Raw genomic sequence first — 18,505 nt, 5'->3', positions numbered from 1 at the left:
GATGGGGAAAAACTCACAGTCTTACACATATTTCTGCTTCCCCACTTTGCTGGTTAATGATGCTCTGTACTTCCTCGTATGTCTTAGAGGTTAAGGGGATCCCGTTCCATTCCAAAACCTGCATCCCTAGAAAGACAAATTTGAGTACGAAATCAAACACGTGTGTGAGCTGTAGTCTTAGCTCACAGGTCACAAAAGATTTTCTGTGCTTTTCAAAGCCAAATCAGCACACATTTCAGAGAACACGGACACAATGTTCTCCAGCATCATGTAGTTGGACACAAACTTACCTGAATGTATAATACATGTTTAAGACAACATGCAAAGTTTGCCTTTAAAAAAAATCCTATTAATTCTTACCAAACACATGCATTCTGTTCACACTTCCGTAAAGAAAATCATATTGAATAAACAAACAGGTAATTGCAACCATTAGCATTAGATTCCTTTTATGGAATGGAGTGGTAAAAAAAAAGTCATCAGGATTTCCTGCTGCAGCTCTGCTCTGGTACTTTGTGTCTATTTCAAGGCAGGCAGACGTTTCTGAACAGAACAGCAGCAGCGTTCTAGGAAGGTCAGCTTTGTGGGTCTGTGACCTGTGCGGTTAGTACAGGCTCTGTGTTCAGAAAGGCTGTGTGCTCTGCTGTCATCTTGAAAATCTACTTTTTTCATTTTTTTCACTGAATCTAATAAATTATGTATTCTTCCCGCCTGGTCAAGGCATTTCATTTATGCTATCTGAAAAGACAATTTTACGCAAAATAATAATATATTTAATATTTAAACATTTATACCTAGAGTTTTTGGCTCATTTTGTGAGTTGTCAAAAATAACCTAAAAGTGCATGTTTGACCTGATACACATGGCCATAAGATATAGCTATATGAGATGGATATACACGGCTGAAAATAATCCAACAGAGTACCCAAATATTTGCTATCAGCTTCCTTCTAGAGAAAATATCTGTATGCCATTATATAGTAAATTAAAAATAATAATTTCTGAACAGCTTTAATTATACTTCACACTCTGTAATTCCCTATTGCTTACTTCAGTGCTGGTTTAATGGGAAAATGCAAATATGATATGGTTGTGTCTTTAATTTTCATTATATAGCATACATCAGGACGCATGTTACCAGTTGCAATTAAGTGAAGGAAATGCCTTTATACTAGAATTGAGTAACAGAAAAATCCATCCAAAGGCTCACAGTAACACAGAGAAAGACTTTTCTATAACTTACTCCAAGAAAACTTTATCTTCAGAGGAGTCTTAGGTTTATTTCAACAATCCCAGCTGTTGTATACAGAAAATAAGAACATTATAAAAAGATGTTGGCTCTAAGGATAACTCAGTGCAGAGAAAGCAGAAAGCAGAAACATCTTTAAAGCTAGGAGGAAAAACCTACATTTATTCTGAATTGAAAAATTAATGCCATAATAATCTAGATATTATCCCCTCATATTTCTACAGAATCATATTCTGTGAAAATAAGCCCAGGTCTATTTTTTTTTCCTATTGTGTTTACCTTCTCAGGTTTTTACATCTTGGAACAAAGGGAACACGGAGAAAACTTAATTATCTAGTGAAATAAAGAACGTGTCTAATCATAATGAAGGAAACACATTTTATATTGTCAGTAACATTTCCGACCATATTCTTGCCACAGCATGCATGTGGTGCTTTTAACTCTGAGCTCGGCTCTGCCCCAGGGCAGACACCAGCATTTCTTTCCCACTCTTCCCTTTTCATGCTAGTCAGTGCAGCAGCAAAAGCTAAAAATATTCTCCCAGGTCTTTTGTCCTGGTTTGGTGCCCATGCTGGTGTACAAGAAAAAGCGTCACTACTTTCAGCATAGTTATGCTGCCCGCTTCAACGTCTCTCAGCGCCTGAAGAAGAATGGAATACAACCTCTACTCATTTCATAAAGCATATTTAGAATTATGAGTTAAATATTATGTGATTTCAAGCCAATGTATTTGATTCATCACAAGAACAAACGAAGGGTAATAACTGTAGAATCATCCCAGTAGATACATAAAAGACACTTGAAAGTATTTTAAGACTTTACAACATTAAGAATAAAGCTGATTTAGAAGACATATGTATCATCACAGTTTAATACATTTATAATAAGCCAATGGCTAGTGTTATAATGAGTGGGAAAGACTGAGCAATTCTCTCCATGATCTGGAATAGGATCACCATGCCCATTATTTACTGAGCATAGGTCTTTAAATGCTACTTCAGTCAGTCATGCAACAACACAAAGACAGGCCAGGCACTGGGGCTAGGGGATAGCGGCCAAATTCTCACTGCTTGCACACACAATCTTACAACCAGAGAACCACAAATACATTATCAAATAACCATTTAGCAACTTGCAATATACAAGGTCAAGACATAAAAACAGTAGCATTACTGTAACGACAGTGTATTAACTAAAACATAAATCAAGAAAGCACTCTTTTATAAAGTTACAAAATTTAAAAAACAAAGCAGCCAGGAATAACTTTATTCAATTATGTGAAAGATCTTTAGAATAAAAAAAAATATAAAGTGGTTATGAAAGCCATTGTTGAGGACACAAGAAATGGAAATATGATTATATAGCCACGGTCTTCAAGAATCAATCATTTAAAAATGCTTACGTATCCAAATTCTCCTGCAACCCCTATTAAATATCAAAGACACTGTTCACAGAATGGATAGAGTTAAACATGTTTGGAAGTTCAAAAGCTCCTAAACGTGGGTATCCAATTTGAGAAAAAAACTGAAGCAGGAAGCATTGTACTACCACACTTAAAATTATTTGATACACTTGTCAACTATAAAACTAAAAAAAAACAATTTATGTAGACTAATATGTACAGAACCTTTTTGAAACTTACAAGTGTTATTCTACAATTTAATAATTTAGATGTATTTTCTGGCTTTTTTTTTTTTTTGAGACATGGTTTCTCTGTGTATCTTTGGCTGTCCTGGAACTCATTCTGTAGACCAGGCTGGCCTCGAACTCACTTAGATATATTTTCAATCTTAAATTACATCTTTTACTGGATTATAGAAAATTTTCTAGAAAATACTATGCATGTTTAATTCTAGGATTAGGAGCAAACAATAATATTTTCATGTATTTAAGTTATATGGAGATATGTTTTAGGTGATCTGTCAAATGGGGAGTGCCCAGTTGACATCCACAGACAGTGGCGACATTCACAGTCGACCGCAATGACATCCACACCAGTTACCAGTACAGAAACTAAGACAAATTCTTAATTTTGTCCAAACGCTCAACAGTCGCAGTTTGCTGTAGATGACCAGAGGCCATCAGGGAGTGAGACAGCTTAAGGAAGGAGCAACAGAAAGGACAGGCAATGGAGCACATGCGCAGTAAGTGTGGAGGGGCGATCTCGGGAAGGAAGGGACCAGTAGGAACGGGAGGAGGAAAACGCGGTAGAGGGATGGATTAGGAGAGAGGATAGTGCACATATGTATGCAAGTGCCACAATGAAACCCAGTCATATGGGACCTTAAAATTAATTTGAAAAGTCCTATTAAAGTATTAGGTAAATAAATTAGAAACCAGCATGTGGTTTTCGACTAGTTTTATAAAGTGAATAAGTTCCTACAGATGCTCTAACGTTATCTGTTATAAAAAAGAGACACAGAAGAGCTTAAATTTTTCGCTTTACACTATACAGTTACTGGCTGTATACAAATATAATATTTGACAGTGTCCTCTGTCAAGGTTGTGTCAATAAATAGAAAATGTTTTGAGTTTGTGCTTACTAACACCAAATTTAGCTCCACTGAATACATCAAATATTCAAATACGTAAAACTTTGCACAGAATACACAATTATGTAGGATGCCATTTTAATTTTAATAAAGATAATTTGGAGATTATTACTTATATGACAATATTAATTGATGTTGCAGACATTTAAAAACTGAAGGTATCAGTGAACAAACAGGAACTTGACCCGTGCTTCGTAATTTTAGCGTAAGTAATGAAAGGAACGAGGCTAATATAGCTCCTCATTTCTTTTTGTCCCTTTTCTAGGCAGATGCATGTATCACCCACACTGGAAAGATTCATCAAATTAAAGTAGGGAATCAGTTTTAGCAAAAAAATTGTGGTTGCTTGTGTGGTCCATGGAAGAAGGTATTACCTTAAAGAAAAACTGCTTCAAGATGTTCTTAAGTTCTACGGCTTCCGTTATATCCAGAATTTCTCTTGTAAACACCAGGGCACAATAAGGAAATCACCTAGCCTGGAAGAAGTGCTCTGGCTTTGACAGGCATTTTCAGAATTGCGGGTTATTCTCAGTGTTCTAGAATGTACAGTTACTAATCAGACTTTTTTTTTTTACTGAATATAGGACAAAAAATTATTAATGAAAGCAATAAAATTTACTACCAATAGTTAAAGAGACAATTGGAACTGATTACAATCACTCATTGAAACAATGTATTTTATGTACTTCAATATGAATATTGCAAATCCATGCTTACACAGAGAGTATAACAGAATGAAATTTGGTATGATTTGTGTCCCAGCCTTGAGATTGTTGTGATAGGATTTTTCTTTTAGTTCACAGCCATCACTAAAACAATTCACCATTATGGTCCATTATGCAAGGACTGAAATGCGTGTCAAAGCCAATTTATTAATATTAATTTCTAATCTATTGTCTCAGAATACCGCATATTATTAGTACAAGATAACATCAGAAAGTGACTGAACAGTCAGAAGAAGGTCATGGGTATGTGGGCATAATCTGATGGATCCTCAGGAAATAGTGTAATATCCATAACGCCACGATCTCATTTTAAGTAGATTTCAGTTCAGATAGAAATAAATTTCATAATTGAACTTCTTAGTTGATTCTGTTACTATGCCTAGGATGGATGTTTTTAATGACATTCTTATTAAAAGCTCATTACTTAGCATATTAAAACTATCACATCTGAAGAATGGCATGTCTAGTTAATATAAACAGACCAAATGAAAAAGTATTAACTTATGCAGTGATGAGCAGCTAACAGAATGGACAAATAGGGTTAGAGGAAGGGACGAAACACCCAAATGGCCACTCCTACTTTAGATGTCCAGGTGGAATCATTAAAGGCCCTAACTATTTTAGTCTTTAATCCTTTTAAGTATTCATTTGAGGGCTGGAGAGATGGCTCAGCGGTTAAGAGCATTGCCTGCTCTTCCAAAGGTCATGAGTTCAATTCCCAGCAACCACATGGTAGTTCACAACCATCTGTAATGAGGTCTGGTGCCCTCTTCTGACCTGCAGGCATACCCACAGACAGAACATTGTATACACAATAAATAAATAAAATAAATATTCACTTGATATATTCTTAACTATTTTTAATGCCTTGTAAATGTACTTCACTCAGACAATGGATTTTAACACAGAATATCATCACTTTATTTCAGGAAAACTGTTTCCTAATACACACAGGTGGTATTAAACGGGTGGCAATGCCATTGTCTCCACTGAGCACACCCAAAAGGAAAACATACTTTTATCTGGTAGATTAAATGCAAAGACTGTTGCAAGCATTTCTGAGAAATAATTTTAAAACTCCACCTAAGTGAGTCAGGAGGAGAACTGTAATTGAAAAGGCAGTTCTGACAAGGAACCTAGTAATTCATCTTTAGCATTAACTGGAAGATTTTAATATTCTTATAATTCTTTTATTTTATTATTATTATTATTATTTAGTTTTTCAAGACAGGGTTTTGCTGTGTAACAGCCCTGGCAGTCCTGGAACTCTGTAGACCAGGCTGATCTTGAACTCAGAGAGATCTGTCTGCTTCTGCCTCCTGGGTGCTCGGATTAAATGCGTGCACCACCATTACCTGGCTTCTTATAATTCTTAAAATCAGAAGGAGAATGGGAGTTGGCAGGGGACTGAGACAGAGGGAAACAGGAGAAGATGGTCCATGTGTTGAAATGTCTAGTTGCAGGAGAAATGATTTGGGACGCCAACATTCATGGTGACTGTCATTGGAATCACTCTACTGTGCCCTCCATATTCGCTGAATAAATCTTAAATTTCATCACCAATAAAAAGTTATATGTAAGGTGCGGTATGTGCTAATTGGTGCTAATTCACTTAATTATTAATTAAGTTTATGTACACATATATCAGCTTAAGAATGTAATAAAGCAGGGAGAGTTTCTGAGGAAAATTAAAAATGCATTTGGCATGTTTAGTATTGCTCATAACGTATATTATATGGATAAACTGCACGCGCTGTTTGAGCTCACCGAGAAGCTGGCTCTGGAAGCAGGGTTAAGCACGACCTCCTCTACCAGACTCAAGCATGCTTGTGTCAAAGTGCCTTTTGATGCCCTTCATCTGAGGACGGGTGGCTCCCCGACCCCAGCTGGGGCAGGGAGAACAAAACACTCAAGAACAAAAACACTGTATTCTTGAAAACAGCAAGAAGGCGAAGCATTTCCAGCAGATGCTCAGACTGTTTGTCTTACGACATAGAAGTCCCTGCTGTCGAAAGAGGAGCTGAAAGTTCAGCGATGGGAATCTCATTCAGGGACAGAAAGCTCGAAGGGACCTCAGCTGAGCTTCCCCAGTTGGTTTCGGCTGGGTATGAGCATCTCATTTGATGTTTTTATCTTTATCTGTGGCTATTTGTTTATTTATTTGGAAGTCTCACCAGGGGGTACATTCTGCTCTGCCTGGTACTCTCCATGGGACCGCACCGGACTCTTCAGCTTCCCGCACTAAGCGGCTTCACTACCATGTTTCTGTGGGGTGTTTGGAGGGCCCTGGAGTTGATGATTCTACCCCCTTTTTGCTCTCTCAATTTACCTTCACTAATTTTCTTTACTGGATGTTCGGAATGCCCAATTTGATGATATTTTTCTATCATCTGCTACTTGCCATTTATCCTTTCACTTTTTGCTTGGTATATGCTTATAAAATCACTCAATCGAACATAAAAGCATGACTCTGTTACCCCAGACCCGATCCCTCAGTCTCATCCAAAGCGTTGCAACAGAACACCGGATGCATCCTTCCATCCCGTGTGCCAAGACCTGCAGATCCCACAGACCACCCGCTCCTGTCCTCCCGCTGTACCCTAGTCCCCAACTCAAACAGGAACCTCCTACTCAACCACAGACCGTGTCTGGCAGAAAACCAGCCCCCAGTACTAGCACTAGCTGGCATTCCATGTCAACACACTAGCTGAGCAGGCCAGTATAAGAGGCAACACACAGCCGTCACACTAACTGAAAACATAGACATGAAAGAGAAACGAAGGAATAAAACACCCACCCAACAGAGACAAAGTAAGAAATCACCACCTAGACCAATACTCACCCCGAACTCAGATACCCAGACAACAGCAAAGAACACAATAACAGTCAGGGCGATGTGTCTCCACTGGAGCCCAGCTACCCTACCACAGAAGGCCCTGGATATTCCAGCATAGCCAAAGCACAAGACAAGGACCTTAAACCAACTATGTTAAGATGACAGAATCCTTAAAGAGGAAAGGAATAAATCCCCTAAAGAAATCCAGGAAAACACGAACAAAAAAGCTGAGGAATTTGAATAACCCAACCAAAGAAAGCTCCTGTGCAAGTTAGTAATCCTGGCTGTGCTCCAGGATACAAAGAGTTGAAGAAGACAAAACAAAACAAAATTTTTAAAAAAAGCAAAAGCTGTTCAAGACCTGAAAATGAGAATAGAAGGGACAATGAAAGCAAAACTGAGGGAATTCTGGAAATGGAAAATTTGGAATTTGAGCAGGAACAACAGAGGCGGGCTATGAATGAAAAGTTTCCTAAAGTTGGAACGCATTTGACTACGGTTCCTCAAGTAGAATAGTCCAGATAAAGCTTGGATTAAGGTGAGGTCGCTATTGTGATATGAAAAGATTTATTAGCAATGATCTAGGCATAAAGATCCCAAAAGATAGTGGGAACTTCTAGATAAACATTATCAACATTTGATAATGTATTCTACATCTGGAAATTATTCAAATTAGATTAGAGAAAATATACAGTAGTTAAAACTCCAATCTCTGTGATCATTTCAAACCTCGGCACTGATGGGTCAAAACCCTGTTAAAATTCTGATCTCAAGGAAAATGGTAGGAACAGCAATTCTAAAAATTATAGAGGTGCACAAATACTGCCAAACTTTTCTGAATATAAACTCTGCAGTTGGAAGTGAAAAATTCAGTATTAAAACACATATTGTGAACAAATTGCACTCATACCACATCTGAAAGATGATATCAATTCTATAAAGGCTCACAACATATACTTTGATATTCAGAAATACAGAGAGTCAAAATCTAAAAGAGATGAGCAATTCTTAAGTTTATATAAGTAACAAACAAATTAAATTACATAAATAAATATAATAAACAAATATGTCGCCTACTACCTATTGAACCATTTTTCACACATACATTGTTTCCTTAGAAATGAAAATTTAAAATGGTTAAAAATTACTCTCATTGCCTTGAACGATGTTTCAACGATGTAATAAAATCTTTTAAAAAATATTTATTTATTTATTACATATACACTATCCTGTCTGCGTGAATGCCTGCAGGCCAGAAGAGGGCACCAGATCTCATTACAGATGGTTGTGAGCCACCATGGGTTGCTGAGAATTGAACTCAGGACCTTTGGAAGAGCAGGCAATGCTCTTAACCACTGAGCCATCCATAATAAAATCTTTTTAACATTAAATGAGAACAGAACCGCTAGTGTTACATGTTTGGTAATATTAGAGTAATGCTTTATACAAACAATAAAAATCAAAGCTGCACTACACCTGCTCCACAGTTTTTGAGACCTGGTGTATTCTCAGAGAAGTTTATACAGAAATGCAAGATACCATGTATGAATTAGACATATAGGTATATAACTACTGACGAACAAAATATCAAAATATAGATACACAAAGAGAAAGAGAGAAAGACTAAATAAAGGCCTTATAAAAGCAAGTCAAAAGAGGGAATGAATTAATAACATTTGTCTCTTTCCACATTAAATAACCCTATCATGACCAAAGCATGTCATGAAAAACATGTTGTAAAGTCTGAATTTGGATCTGGAGGGGATGTGCACTGGCTGCTTCACTTAACAGTACCAGTGGCCCAAGCACAAACTTCGGTGGATAAATACTGTGTATGGTCTGTGTAAATTCTATAATAATAACTTATTAAAATACTCAAGGCCCACGTGTGTAGGTTCTAACACATTTCACTTAAAATGCCATAGAATCAGTTCTAAAGGAGCTAAAGACTGCAAGCAATAGCAGGAAGAATTTAAATCAAAAAGTGAAACCATAGAGCAGAAAGGTTGTAAATATTTTTGTGATAAACAGATGATTATTATAAAAATATCACTTGAAGATAGTGAGCTATATGTATATATAGCTCATGAGTATTGCATGTACATGTTACAGAATTTGTATTCAGAATGGTTACATTATCTCAAAGAAAAAAACACTATCATAATAAATGGATTTATAATTTACTGTGTAAAGATGGTGAGATACATGTTATTTTAAATTGTCCACAGGGAGGTGAATAGTATCTAAAAGTAAACAGTACCACAAGTGGATACTGCGGATGTCACTGACCATAGAGTCTCTGCCTTTGCTATTGCCCCTATTGCCGCAGGAAAGCGTGCATGCGCCCCTGTAAGTCAGTAATCCTGGCTGTGCTCCAGGATACATTGTTGACAGAACAGGTGGCAGATGGATGAGGCTTGTGAGCCATCTGTAGCTAGAGACCTGACCTTAGCTTCCGCTGAGTTTTACATTTTCATAGCCGCTTCCCATCTAATTTTACCTTTTCATCATAAAATATTAAGCTGGATTATTAAAGATTTTAAAAATTACACATCAGTAAAAATCTTGACTAATTGTGTTTTTAAATAAAGCAACTAGCAGCTAATAAACTGACAAAAGAACAATGTGAGCAAAGTAAAATTATCTTATTGCGAATACATTTTTCCATTATATCGTAGTACAACATTATCATACCAAAATTTCACCAACATTGATTACAAGATTTTCTGATACAAATGTAAACAAATTTGCACAATAATTTTCACACAAATAAAACAATTTAATACGAGTACATTTATTATATTCTATTACCAAGTTTCTAATTCCTACCTTCTATAAGTTTTCCCGTGTGTTCTGCACTTCCACCCGGAAGAATCTTAGCAATATAGGCTCCAATTTCTCCACCATGTCCAGGGATTTCTTTACCACCAACAATTCTAATTCCTAGCCCATTACCTGCATTTAAAAAAATAGCAAACGGTTAGTAATCACTAAAGAAGCAAATATCTCTCTAAAGTAGGTTACAGAAAGAATGGATTAAACACCCAGAAGCCAACTCTAAGAGTAGAAACTTGACATCAATAACAAAATTACATTATTCGAATGCCCAAATAGATAATAATAATACATAAGGTTATTGACACTTAAGAATAATCTACAGTGATTAGATTATCATTGAATGCTTTCTCAAAGTTTGTTGTATTCATTCAAATAGTAAATGTTCCCAAATGAAACCACACACACACACACACACACACACACACACACACACACACACACACACGTTAATTTTAAATTACAAAAGAATATGTTAAGAAAAACTCTAGAGTAAACAATTTAACTATGAAACAAAGAACAATTAACTACCAGAAATATACTCATGGCTATTGTAAACCGGACAAATATAATCGCAATGCAGATACAACTTCCTGTAGCATTAAGACCATAACCTATGGTTACTCTTCACTTCCAAATTTAACTCCTCACTGAGTATTGTTTATGGCACAAGAATATTGTTCCAGGTTATGAATAACTTTTTTCTGGTTCTTTACTCCATAACCAGATTGTTCTAGATTACCCATAAGTAATTGTGATTCTGATATACATGAACCGTTGCAGCCTAAGTTGGTGTGCCGTTCCTACATGAACTAAAAACAAGTGAGTACGTGTGGTTTTTGTGACAAACATCAAAGGCTTTTGTACAAAATGTAATACAAGAAAGCAGATCTTAATCTCTAATGAAGTCACAATTACCTATTAATTTAACTGAATTTTTATTAGTTGATAGTGGAAGTACTATTCCCTACGCTTTTCACTCTCGAAATCCCACCCCTTTCTTACTTTATTCTTCGAAAGTCACGTTTTGGCCAGCATCTGCACAGTTCAAGTGTTATACAACTAATTATACTAAATCAGCGAACCTTTCCGTCACTTCTAAACAAAGGTATAGTCTAATATAACACACCCTTCCAGTTCATGTGATAATTATAAACGAACTTCCTTCCTGTTTCCTGTCCTTTTTTCTTGCTTCCCTTCCTTCCTTATTTCCTTCCTGCCTCTCTCCCTCTTTCTTCTTCCTCCTTTCTCTCCCTTCCTTCCCATCCCCTGCTCTTTCTCCCTCACCCCTACCTTTTTGTCTCTTATTATGTGGGATTCAGTGGTCTAAAGGGTATCTCCATTCACAACACCACAAATGAGAGATGCAGACACCATCTACTCTGTGTCTTAGTGGCTTAGCTACTGAAAGCCGAACAGAACTAACAAGCGGCTCTAAAATATCCTAACTAATGAAAAACTTATTTTAGCCGGGCGATGGTGGCGCACGCCTTTAATCCCAGCACTCGGGAGGCAGAGGCAGGTGGATCTCTGTGAGTTCGAGACCAGCCTGGTCTACAAGAGCTAGTGCCAGGACAGGCTCCAAAGCCACAGAGAAACCCTGTCTCGAAAAAACCAAAAAAAAAAAAAAACTTATTTTAATGCAACATTAAGTGGAATTTCAAAACACAAATAAATAATATTTTAAGTAATATAAATTTATAGTTTACACTTCAGGTTTAGGACTTTAAAATTCAGTCCATGGCCATAGAAATAGTTAACATGAGCATAAACCAACCCAGGACTAAGGGGGCTGCCATCCATCAAAGGCTACAGTACTAACTTTATACAATTTTTTTATTAGAGGAATCATTAAATAATTCATAGAAGTTTTACAGAAAGTGAAGAAAGGAAGGAATTCTGCTGCAGGATGCATTTAGAATCTCTGTTTTGTTCCCACAAAGTAGGCATTAACTTTCCTTAAGATTCTAAGAATTCCATCCTATTCCCAGGAATTTACTGGGTTCGTTTGAAGGAATAGGGCACTGTGACTTTTCTCCAGCTTTCCGAGTTCTCTGAACACTGCTGTTTCTGGGAGCAAGTGTTATCCAGATACCTGGAACTACTGTTCTGCTACCTCTTGGCTCATTCTGCTGGAGTACAGTGAGGATTATTATGTCTGCAGCTTTCTTTTTAGGCGTACAAAAATGTATTTCAATAGAACAAAAGATACTATTGCTTATGAGAGTCTTACATCAGGTCAAATTTCTGTAATTTGATCTTTTGTGTTTTATTTAAATACAGCAACACTGTACAGTCTAAACCAATTCTGTAAGTGACTTAAAATCCCAAGGTACTACAGTATTTTTAATAGTATGTCAACATATATCATAACTGGAGGTTTTTTTTTTTTGCTTTTATATTCTGTTCCATCTTGCTGGGTCATCCCTGTTCATCTGAGGAAGAAAAATAATGTATGCTCTGTTTTTTTTTTTTTTGCTTGTGAGGGTCTGAAGGTTTTTTATGTTTAATTGCTGTTTTTGTCCTGTATTTCCTTGGTGGTCACGTTTCTAGATATTCCTACATTGAAAATGACACATTGAAGTCTTTGACTATTTATTAATTCCGACAATGATTATTTCATATACTTAAGGGCTTTGATTTTTAGCCCAAACATGTTTATAGTAATTACATATTCTTGGTGAATTCTCTCACTATATATACAGATTTTGCTTTGTGTTGCTTATTATTAATTACTTTTGCCATCTCTTGGTTACTATATGAACTTTTTGCAATCTTTTTATTTTCAACTTAGTTGGAGCTAATCTAAACACTTAGAAAGCACATTAGCAAATACTCTTTGCTAATGGTGTCTGATTGGTAAGTTTAATCTATTTACTGTCAAGGAAATAGCCTTTAAAAGAATCATATTGCCACTTTGTTGCTTGTTTTCTGCATACTTTATAGGTTTTGACTATTGCTTCCTGTATTTTTACTTTAGTTCATGTTTATTTTATGACAGTGACATAATTTGATTCACTTTTATTTCTACTTATCTATATTCTACTGATATTTCCTTTGTGTTTATTATGAGAATTTTATATTTGAACCTACTATTAAAACTGTCAAATATCAAATGATGCCAATTTATCACAGTTACAATGCAAACTCTATGCTCTCTGTTATAACTCACTATCACAAATGATAGCTCTAAGTATTATATGTCGAACCTCATCAATTCATAATGATTTCATGCTCTTGTCCTTCACATCTGATAGAAAATAAAAAATACTACCACAAATCATATAAAGAAGACTTTTGAATGCTGAAATATTATATAGAGAGCTATAAAACAAAAACTTCTCTTAATGAGTGAAGTATAAACTAAAAAAATTATAAATTATTGACAACTTCAGCATTTGGAAGTTGAGTAAATCATACATCAAAGAGGGAAGTATACATTCCGGAGAAATTACTGGCTTGAGAGGAAGAACAGCAAAACTCTACTTTGCCTTTCTGGACTACTTCTGTACCAAGCTCAGCTGTCATGTGACTTTAACGGGGCAGAATGAGCCATAAAAACCAGAGGCAGCTTTAGGATATCAAAATATAGACTCACTGACCTTTATTTGTAGCTAGAAACCAATTATGAGTGAGTACATCCCAAGTTCATCTTTTTGGGTCTGGGTTACCTCACTCAGGATAGTATTTTCTATTTCCATCCATTTGCATGCAAAATTTGAGAAGTCATTGTTTTTTACCGCTGAGTAGTACTCTAATGTGTATATATTCCACACTTTCTTCATCCATTCTTCCATTGAAGGACATCTAGGTTGTTTCCAGGTTCTGGCTATTACAAATAATGCTTCTATGAACATAGTTGAACAAATGCCCTTGTCATAAGATCGGGCATCTCTTGGGTATATTGCCAAGAGTGGTATTGCTGGGTCCAGGGGTAGGTTGATCCCGAATTTCCTGAGAAACCGAAACACTGCTTTCCAAAGTGGTTGTACAAGTTTGCATTCCCACCAGCAATGGATGAGGGAACCCCTTCCTTCACAACCTCTCCAGCAGAGGCTATCATAAGAAGGTGAACCCAAAGAAAAACATACAGCTATCCTCCTGGGTAGGGGAAGTAGACAAGATTGCCAGGCAAAAAATCGGGATCTTAAGGGTGGGGTGGGAGGGGGGTAAGGGGAGATGGGGAGAGAAAAGTGAGAAGGGTAGGATGGGGAGAACTTGGGGCAACGGGATGATTGGGATACAGGAAGGTTGGATAGGGGAGCAGGGAAGCACATATCTTAATTAAGGGAGCCATCTTAGGGCTGGGAAGAGATTGGGACCTAGAGGGGCTTCCAGGTGCCCAAGGCGAGGTCCCCAGTTAGTTCCTGGGGCAGCTGAGGATAGGGAACCTGAAATGATCCTATCCTATAGCCATACTGATGAATATTTTGCATATCACCATAGAACCTTCATCTGGCGATGGATGGAGATAGAGACAGAGACCCACACCGGAACACTGGACTGAGCTCCCAAGGTCCCAATGAGGAACAGAAGGAGGGAGAAGATGAGCAAGGAAGTCAGGACCAAGAGGGGTGCACCCACCCACGGAGACAGTGGGGCTGATCTATTGGGAGCTCACCAAGGCCAGGTGGATTGTGACTGAAAAAGCAGGGGATAAACCCGGACTCTCTGAATATGGCGGACAATGAGGGCTGCTGAGAAGCCAAGGACAATGGCACTGGGTTTTGATCCTACTTCTTGTTCTGGCTTTGTGGGGGCCTAGCCAGTTCGGATGTTCACCTTCCTAGACCAGGATGGAGGGGGGAGGACTTTGGACTTTCCACAGGGCAGGGAACCCTGACTGCTCTTCAGACTCGAGAGGGAGGGGGAGAGGAGTGGGAGGCTGGGAGGAAGGAAATTTTTTTTTTCTCAATAAAAAAAAAAAAAAAAAAACCAGAGGCATCGTTGCTATGGAATGGAGCAAGTAGGAAATCTGAAGATTCTCTAGGTATTGTTAGCCCACTTATAACTAGATCAGTCATAGTTAACAAACTCTCTCCATGCTTTTGGGTAAATGGAGTCTTGGAATATAGAAAGCATAGACGAGGCAGAGTCTAATCCATCTTGAGTATCTAGTCTGAAGAAGATAACCCAGATATATAACACAGGTAAGAAACCAGAAAATTTAAAACTTACTTGAGCAATTTCTCCCCAATTTATAAACCAATGTGTTTTTTACATCCTTAGAGGTAGCTGAAAGTCACTTTCAGGTGAACTTGTGGCCCATCACCGGCAATTTAGATAGAAGTTTAGACAAATATAAATATAAGGCTATTCAAAGACATTACATGAAAATATATACATAGAACAATCCTGGAACGTGATATTAAAATACTTAACATGCAAGCTAAATCATGACATATAAAATAATCACACATTATAACAAATGGAAATTATTCTATGAATGCCATGTATTTTATAATCAAGAAATCAGTTAATATGTGTCTTATGGATAGTAAAGAACAAAGAACACATGCTTGCCTCACTATACCTAGTCAATATCTTGGGCAAAATGCTGAATACATTCATAATAAAGACATTAAACTAAACTAGAAGTGAAGACTCAGGTATAATTCATACAGGTATGGTATGTTCCTATTGTCCTAGTACAATAGGGACAGGAGACCATCCTCCAACTACCCAGTGAGTTCAAGGCAAGCCATAGTTACATAAGACCCTCTCTCATACAACACAAGACAAAACGACAGAAAAGCAAATAGGAAACAAACAAAAATCCCAAGGTAAAAATAGGAAGATGCCTGCACATTTCCTATTTGCAACATTGTCATTGTGAAAGAGTAAATGTGTTCCTTAGATGTCAGGTTAGAACAAGGATGCCTGCCCTAACTACTGTATTCAGGATCACACAGAAAATTCTGCGTAGCGCTACCAAACACTGAACATGTTAATTGAAATAGGAATAGTAAATACTTTATTGGCAGATGGCATAATTTTGCATGTACGAAATCATGAGTGTTAAATTAAAATCATAAGAAGAGTCAATGTGTGAGGCCAAATATCAATTTCTACATCATGCCAACATATTTTCAAAATAACAATTAAGAAAACTCTTCACAATTAGCTCAAACAGAATAAAAAAATTAAACACATTTAGTAGACGAGAAATTTTATAGACGAGAAATAAAAATACTAGTGAGAAGTTGTATAGGAAATATAAATAAATGAGATGTTGCATATTCACGGACTGGAAATTTCTGTGCTTTTAGGAAGCAGTTTTATGTTTGATCTGTGTGTTCAACACAACCCCTATCACACTGAGCAGACATCTGTGAAGGAGGATGTCAAGTCCTTTGGGCATAAGTTAATGAGTGCTATAGCTGTGTCAAAGGGTAGATTTATTTTTAGCTTTTTGAGAATTTTCAATACTGATTTCTATAGTAGCTGCCACAGTTTTCAATATTTAGGAATACACATATATTCATATATTTACATATGCAGGTGCATAATATTATATATGCACAATATAATACATGTACAGAAATGTATATATGATTGCAATAGCAATTGATGAAAAGAGAAGGCATGAATTTAAATGATGATGGGGAAGGATATTTGGAAGGGTTTGGAGGGAGGAAAGGAAGGAAGCAATGTAATGAATTTATAATCTCAAAAAACACAGATGGACAAAAAACAAACCAAAAATAAATGTAAGAAGATACATACTCTACAAAGATGTTGAGATTTATCATATAAAAACTTTTACAACTTAGGTGGCAAACAACCCAATAAGAAACAGCATGCTTGGTCCTCAGTTCACCAGGGCTTCTTAGTGGACAGTCACCTGACCAGGTCCTCTGTGTGGACGGTCATCTCACCAGGACCTCTGTGTGGACAGTCACCTGACCAGGACCTCTGTGTGGATGGTCATCTCACCAGGGCGTCTGTGTGGACAGTCACCTGACCATGGCCTCTGTGTGGATGGTCACATCACCAGGGCCTCTGTGTGGACCGTCACCTGACCATGGCCTCTGTGTGGACGGTCACCTCACCAGGGCCTCTGTGTGGACAGTCACTTCCTATGACAACTGTTAGCAAGGACAATGACAAGGGAACCTATCATTGATTGAGGGAATAAGACAAGATCAATATGAGAAATGATTATATAGTTTCTTAAGAAAATTTTTCAGAGACTGTGCCTTTTCCCTCTACATGGGCTCTTATCTGCTCTTCAGGTGCATGCTATAACCACTAGGAAGAACAAAGGCCCCTGATGAACCAAAAGCTATTCTAGCTGCAACTCTCACGGAGACTCCCTGCTGAACCAGAAGTGAATCTGACCAGCAGAAATACAGACAAAAAAGACCAGAGGGCCAATCAGGAAAGAGAAACAAGGAACAAAACACACATCCAACAAACACAAACTGAGAAATCAGCACCTACATCTGTATTCATCCCAAACCCAGAAATCTAGATTCTAGTGTAAGAACACATTCAACAACAGCTAGGTCATTATGGCACCCCCAGAGCCCAGATATCCTACTATAGCAATCCACAAATATTCCAACACAGCTGAAGTACAAGAAAATAGCCTTAAAACCAACTTTAGGAAGCCAGAGAGTACTTGAGAGGGACAACTGGAATTGGGGGGTGGTCATTTCACTAAACACAACTGGCAAGAAAAAAAAGTCAGTGAAAATATTACTAATGACATTCTGCTATACTCGCAGACCAGAATCTAGCATAGTTGTCATCAGAGAGGCTTCATCTAGCAACTGATGGGGGCAGATGCAGAGACCAGCAGCCAAATGTTATGCAGAGCTCAGGGAATCCTGTAGAAGATGAGGACAGACTAGGAAACAGAGGGGTCAATGATACTACAAGAACACAGTCCACAGAATCAATTAACCTGGGCTCATAGGGGCTCACAGAGACTGAACCAATAACCAGGAATCCTGCATGGGCCTTTTCTTGGTCTTCTATATATATAGCTGAGTATCTTGTTGGTTTTATGGGTCTCCGAACAGCGGGAGTGGGGCTGTCTCGGACTCTTTTGCCTGCTCTCGGGACCCTTTTCCTCTTACCGGTTTGCCTGGTCCAGCCTGGATATGATTATGCCATGTTTGGTTGATATCTCTGTTAGCCCATTTATGAAGAGAAATGGAGGAACAACAGTTCTTGGGGAGAAGGGATTTGAGGGAAGAACTGAGAGGAGAGGAGGTGGGGCACACTTCTGTTGGGATGTAAACTATTAGAGAAGAGGAGGTGGGGCACACTTCTGTTGGGATGTAAACTATTAGAGAAGAGG

At 37.5% G+C, this 18,505-nt stretch overlaps 1 protein-coding gene across 4 annotated transcripts in view; it reads right to left on the bottom strand.

Moving 5' to 3' along the window:
- Pclo (piccolo presynaptic cytomatrix protein) overlaps nucleotides 1-18,505 on the bottom strand; it is a 293,606-nt gene that overhangs the window by 77,770 nt on the left and 197,331 nt on the right. For all 4 annotated transcript variants that reach the window (XM_013350428.2, XM_013350429.2, XM_013350430.2 and 1 more), the window contains 2 exons: nucleotides 10,192-10,317; nucleotides 18-126 (listed from right to left, as the gene is read on the bottom strand). In XM_013350428.2, coding sequence (XP_013205882.1) covers nucleotides 18-126; nucleotides 10,192-10,317 — 235 coding nt within the window. The remainder of the gene's footprint in view (nucleotides 1-17; nucleotides 127-10,191; nucleotides 10,318-18,505) is intronic.

This window comes from Microtus ochrogaster, chromosome 26 (assembly GCF_000317375.1).
Source record: "Microtus ochrogaster isolate Prairie Vole_2 chromosome 26, MicOch1.0, whole genome shotgun sequence".
Lineage (NCBI taxonomy): Eukaryota > Metazoa > Chordata > Mammalia > Rodentia > Cricetidae > Microtus > Microtus ochrogaster.
The sequence above is the reverse complement of the archived record's forward strand: the minus strand, read 5'-3'. Positions and strand labels throughout refer to the sequence as shown.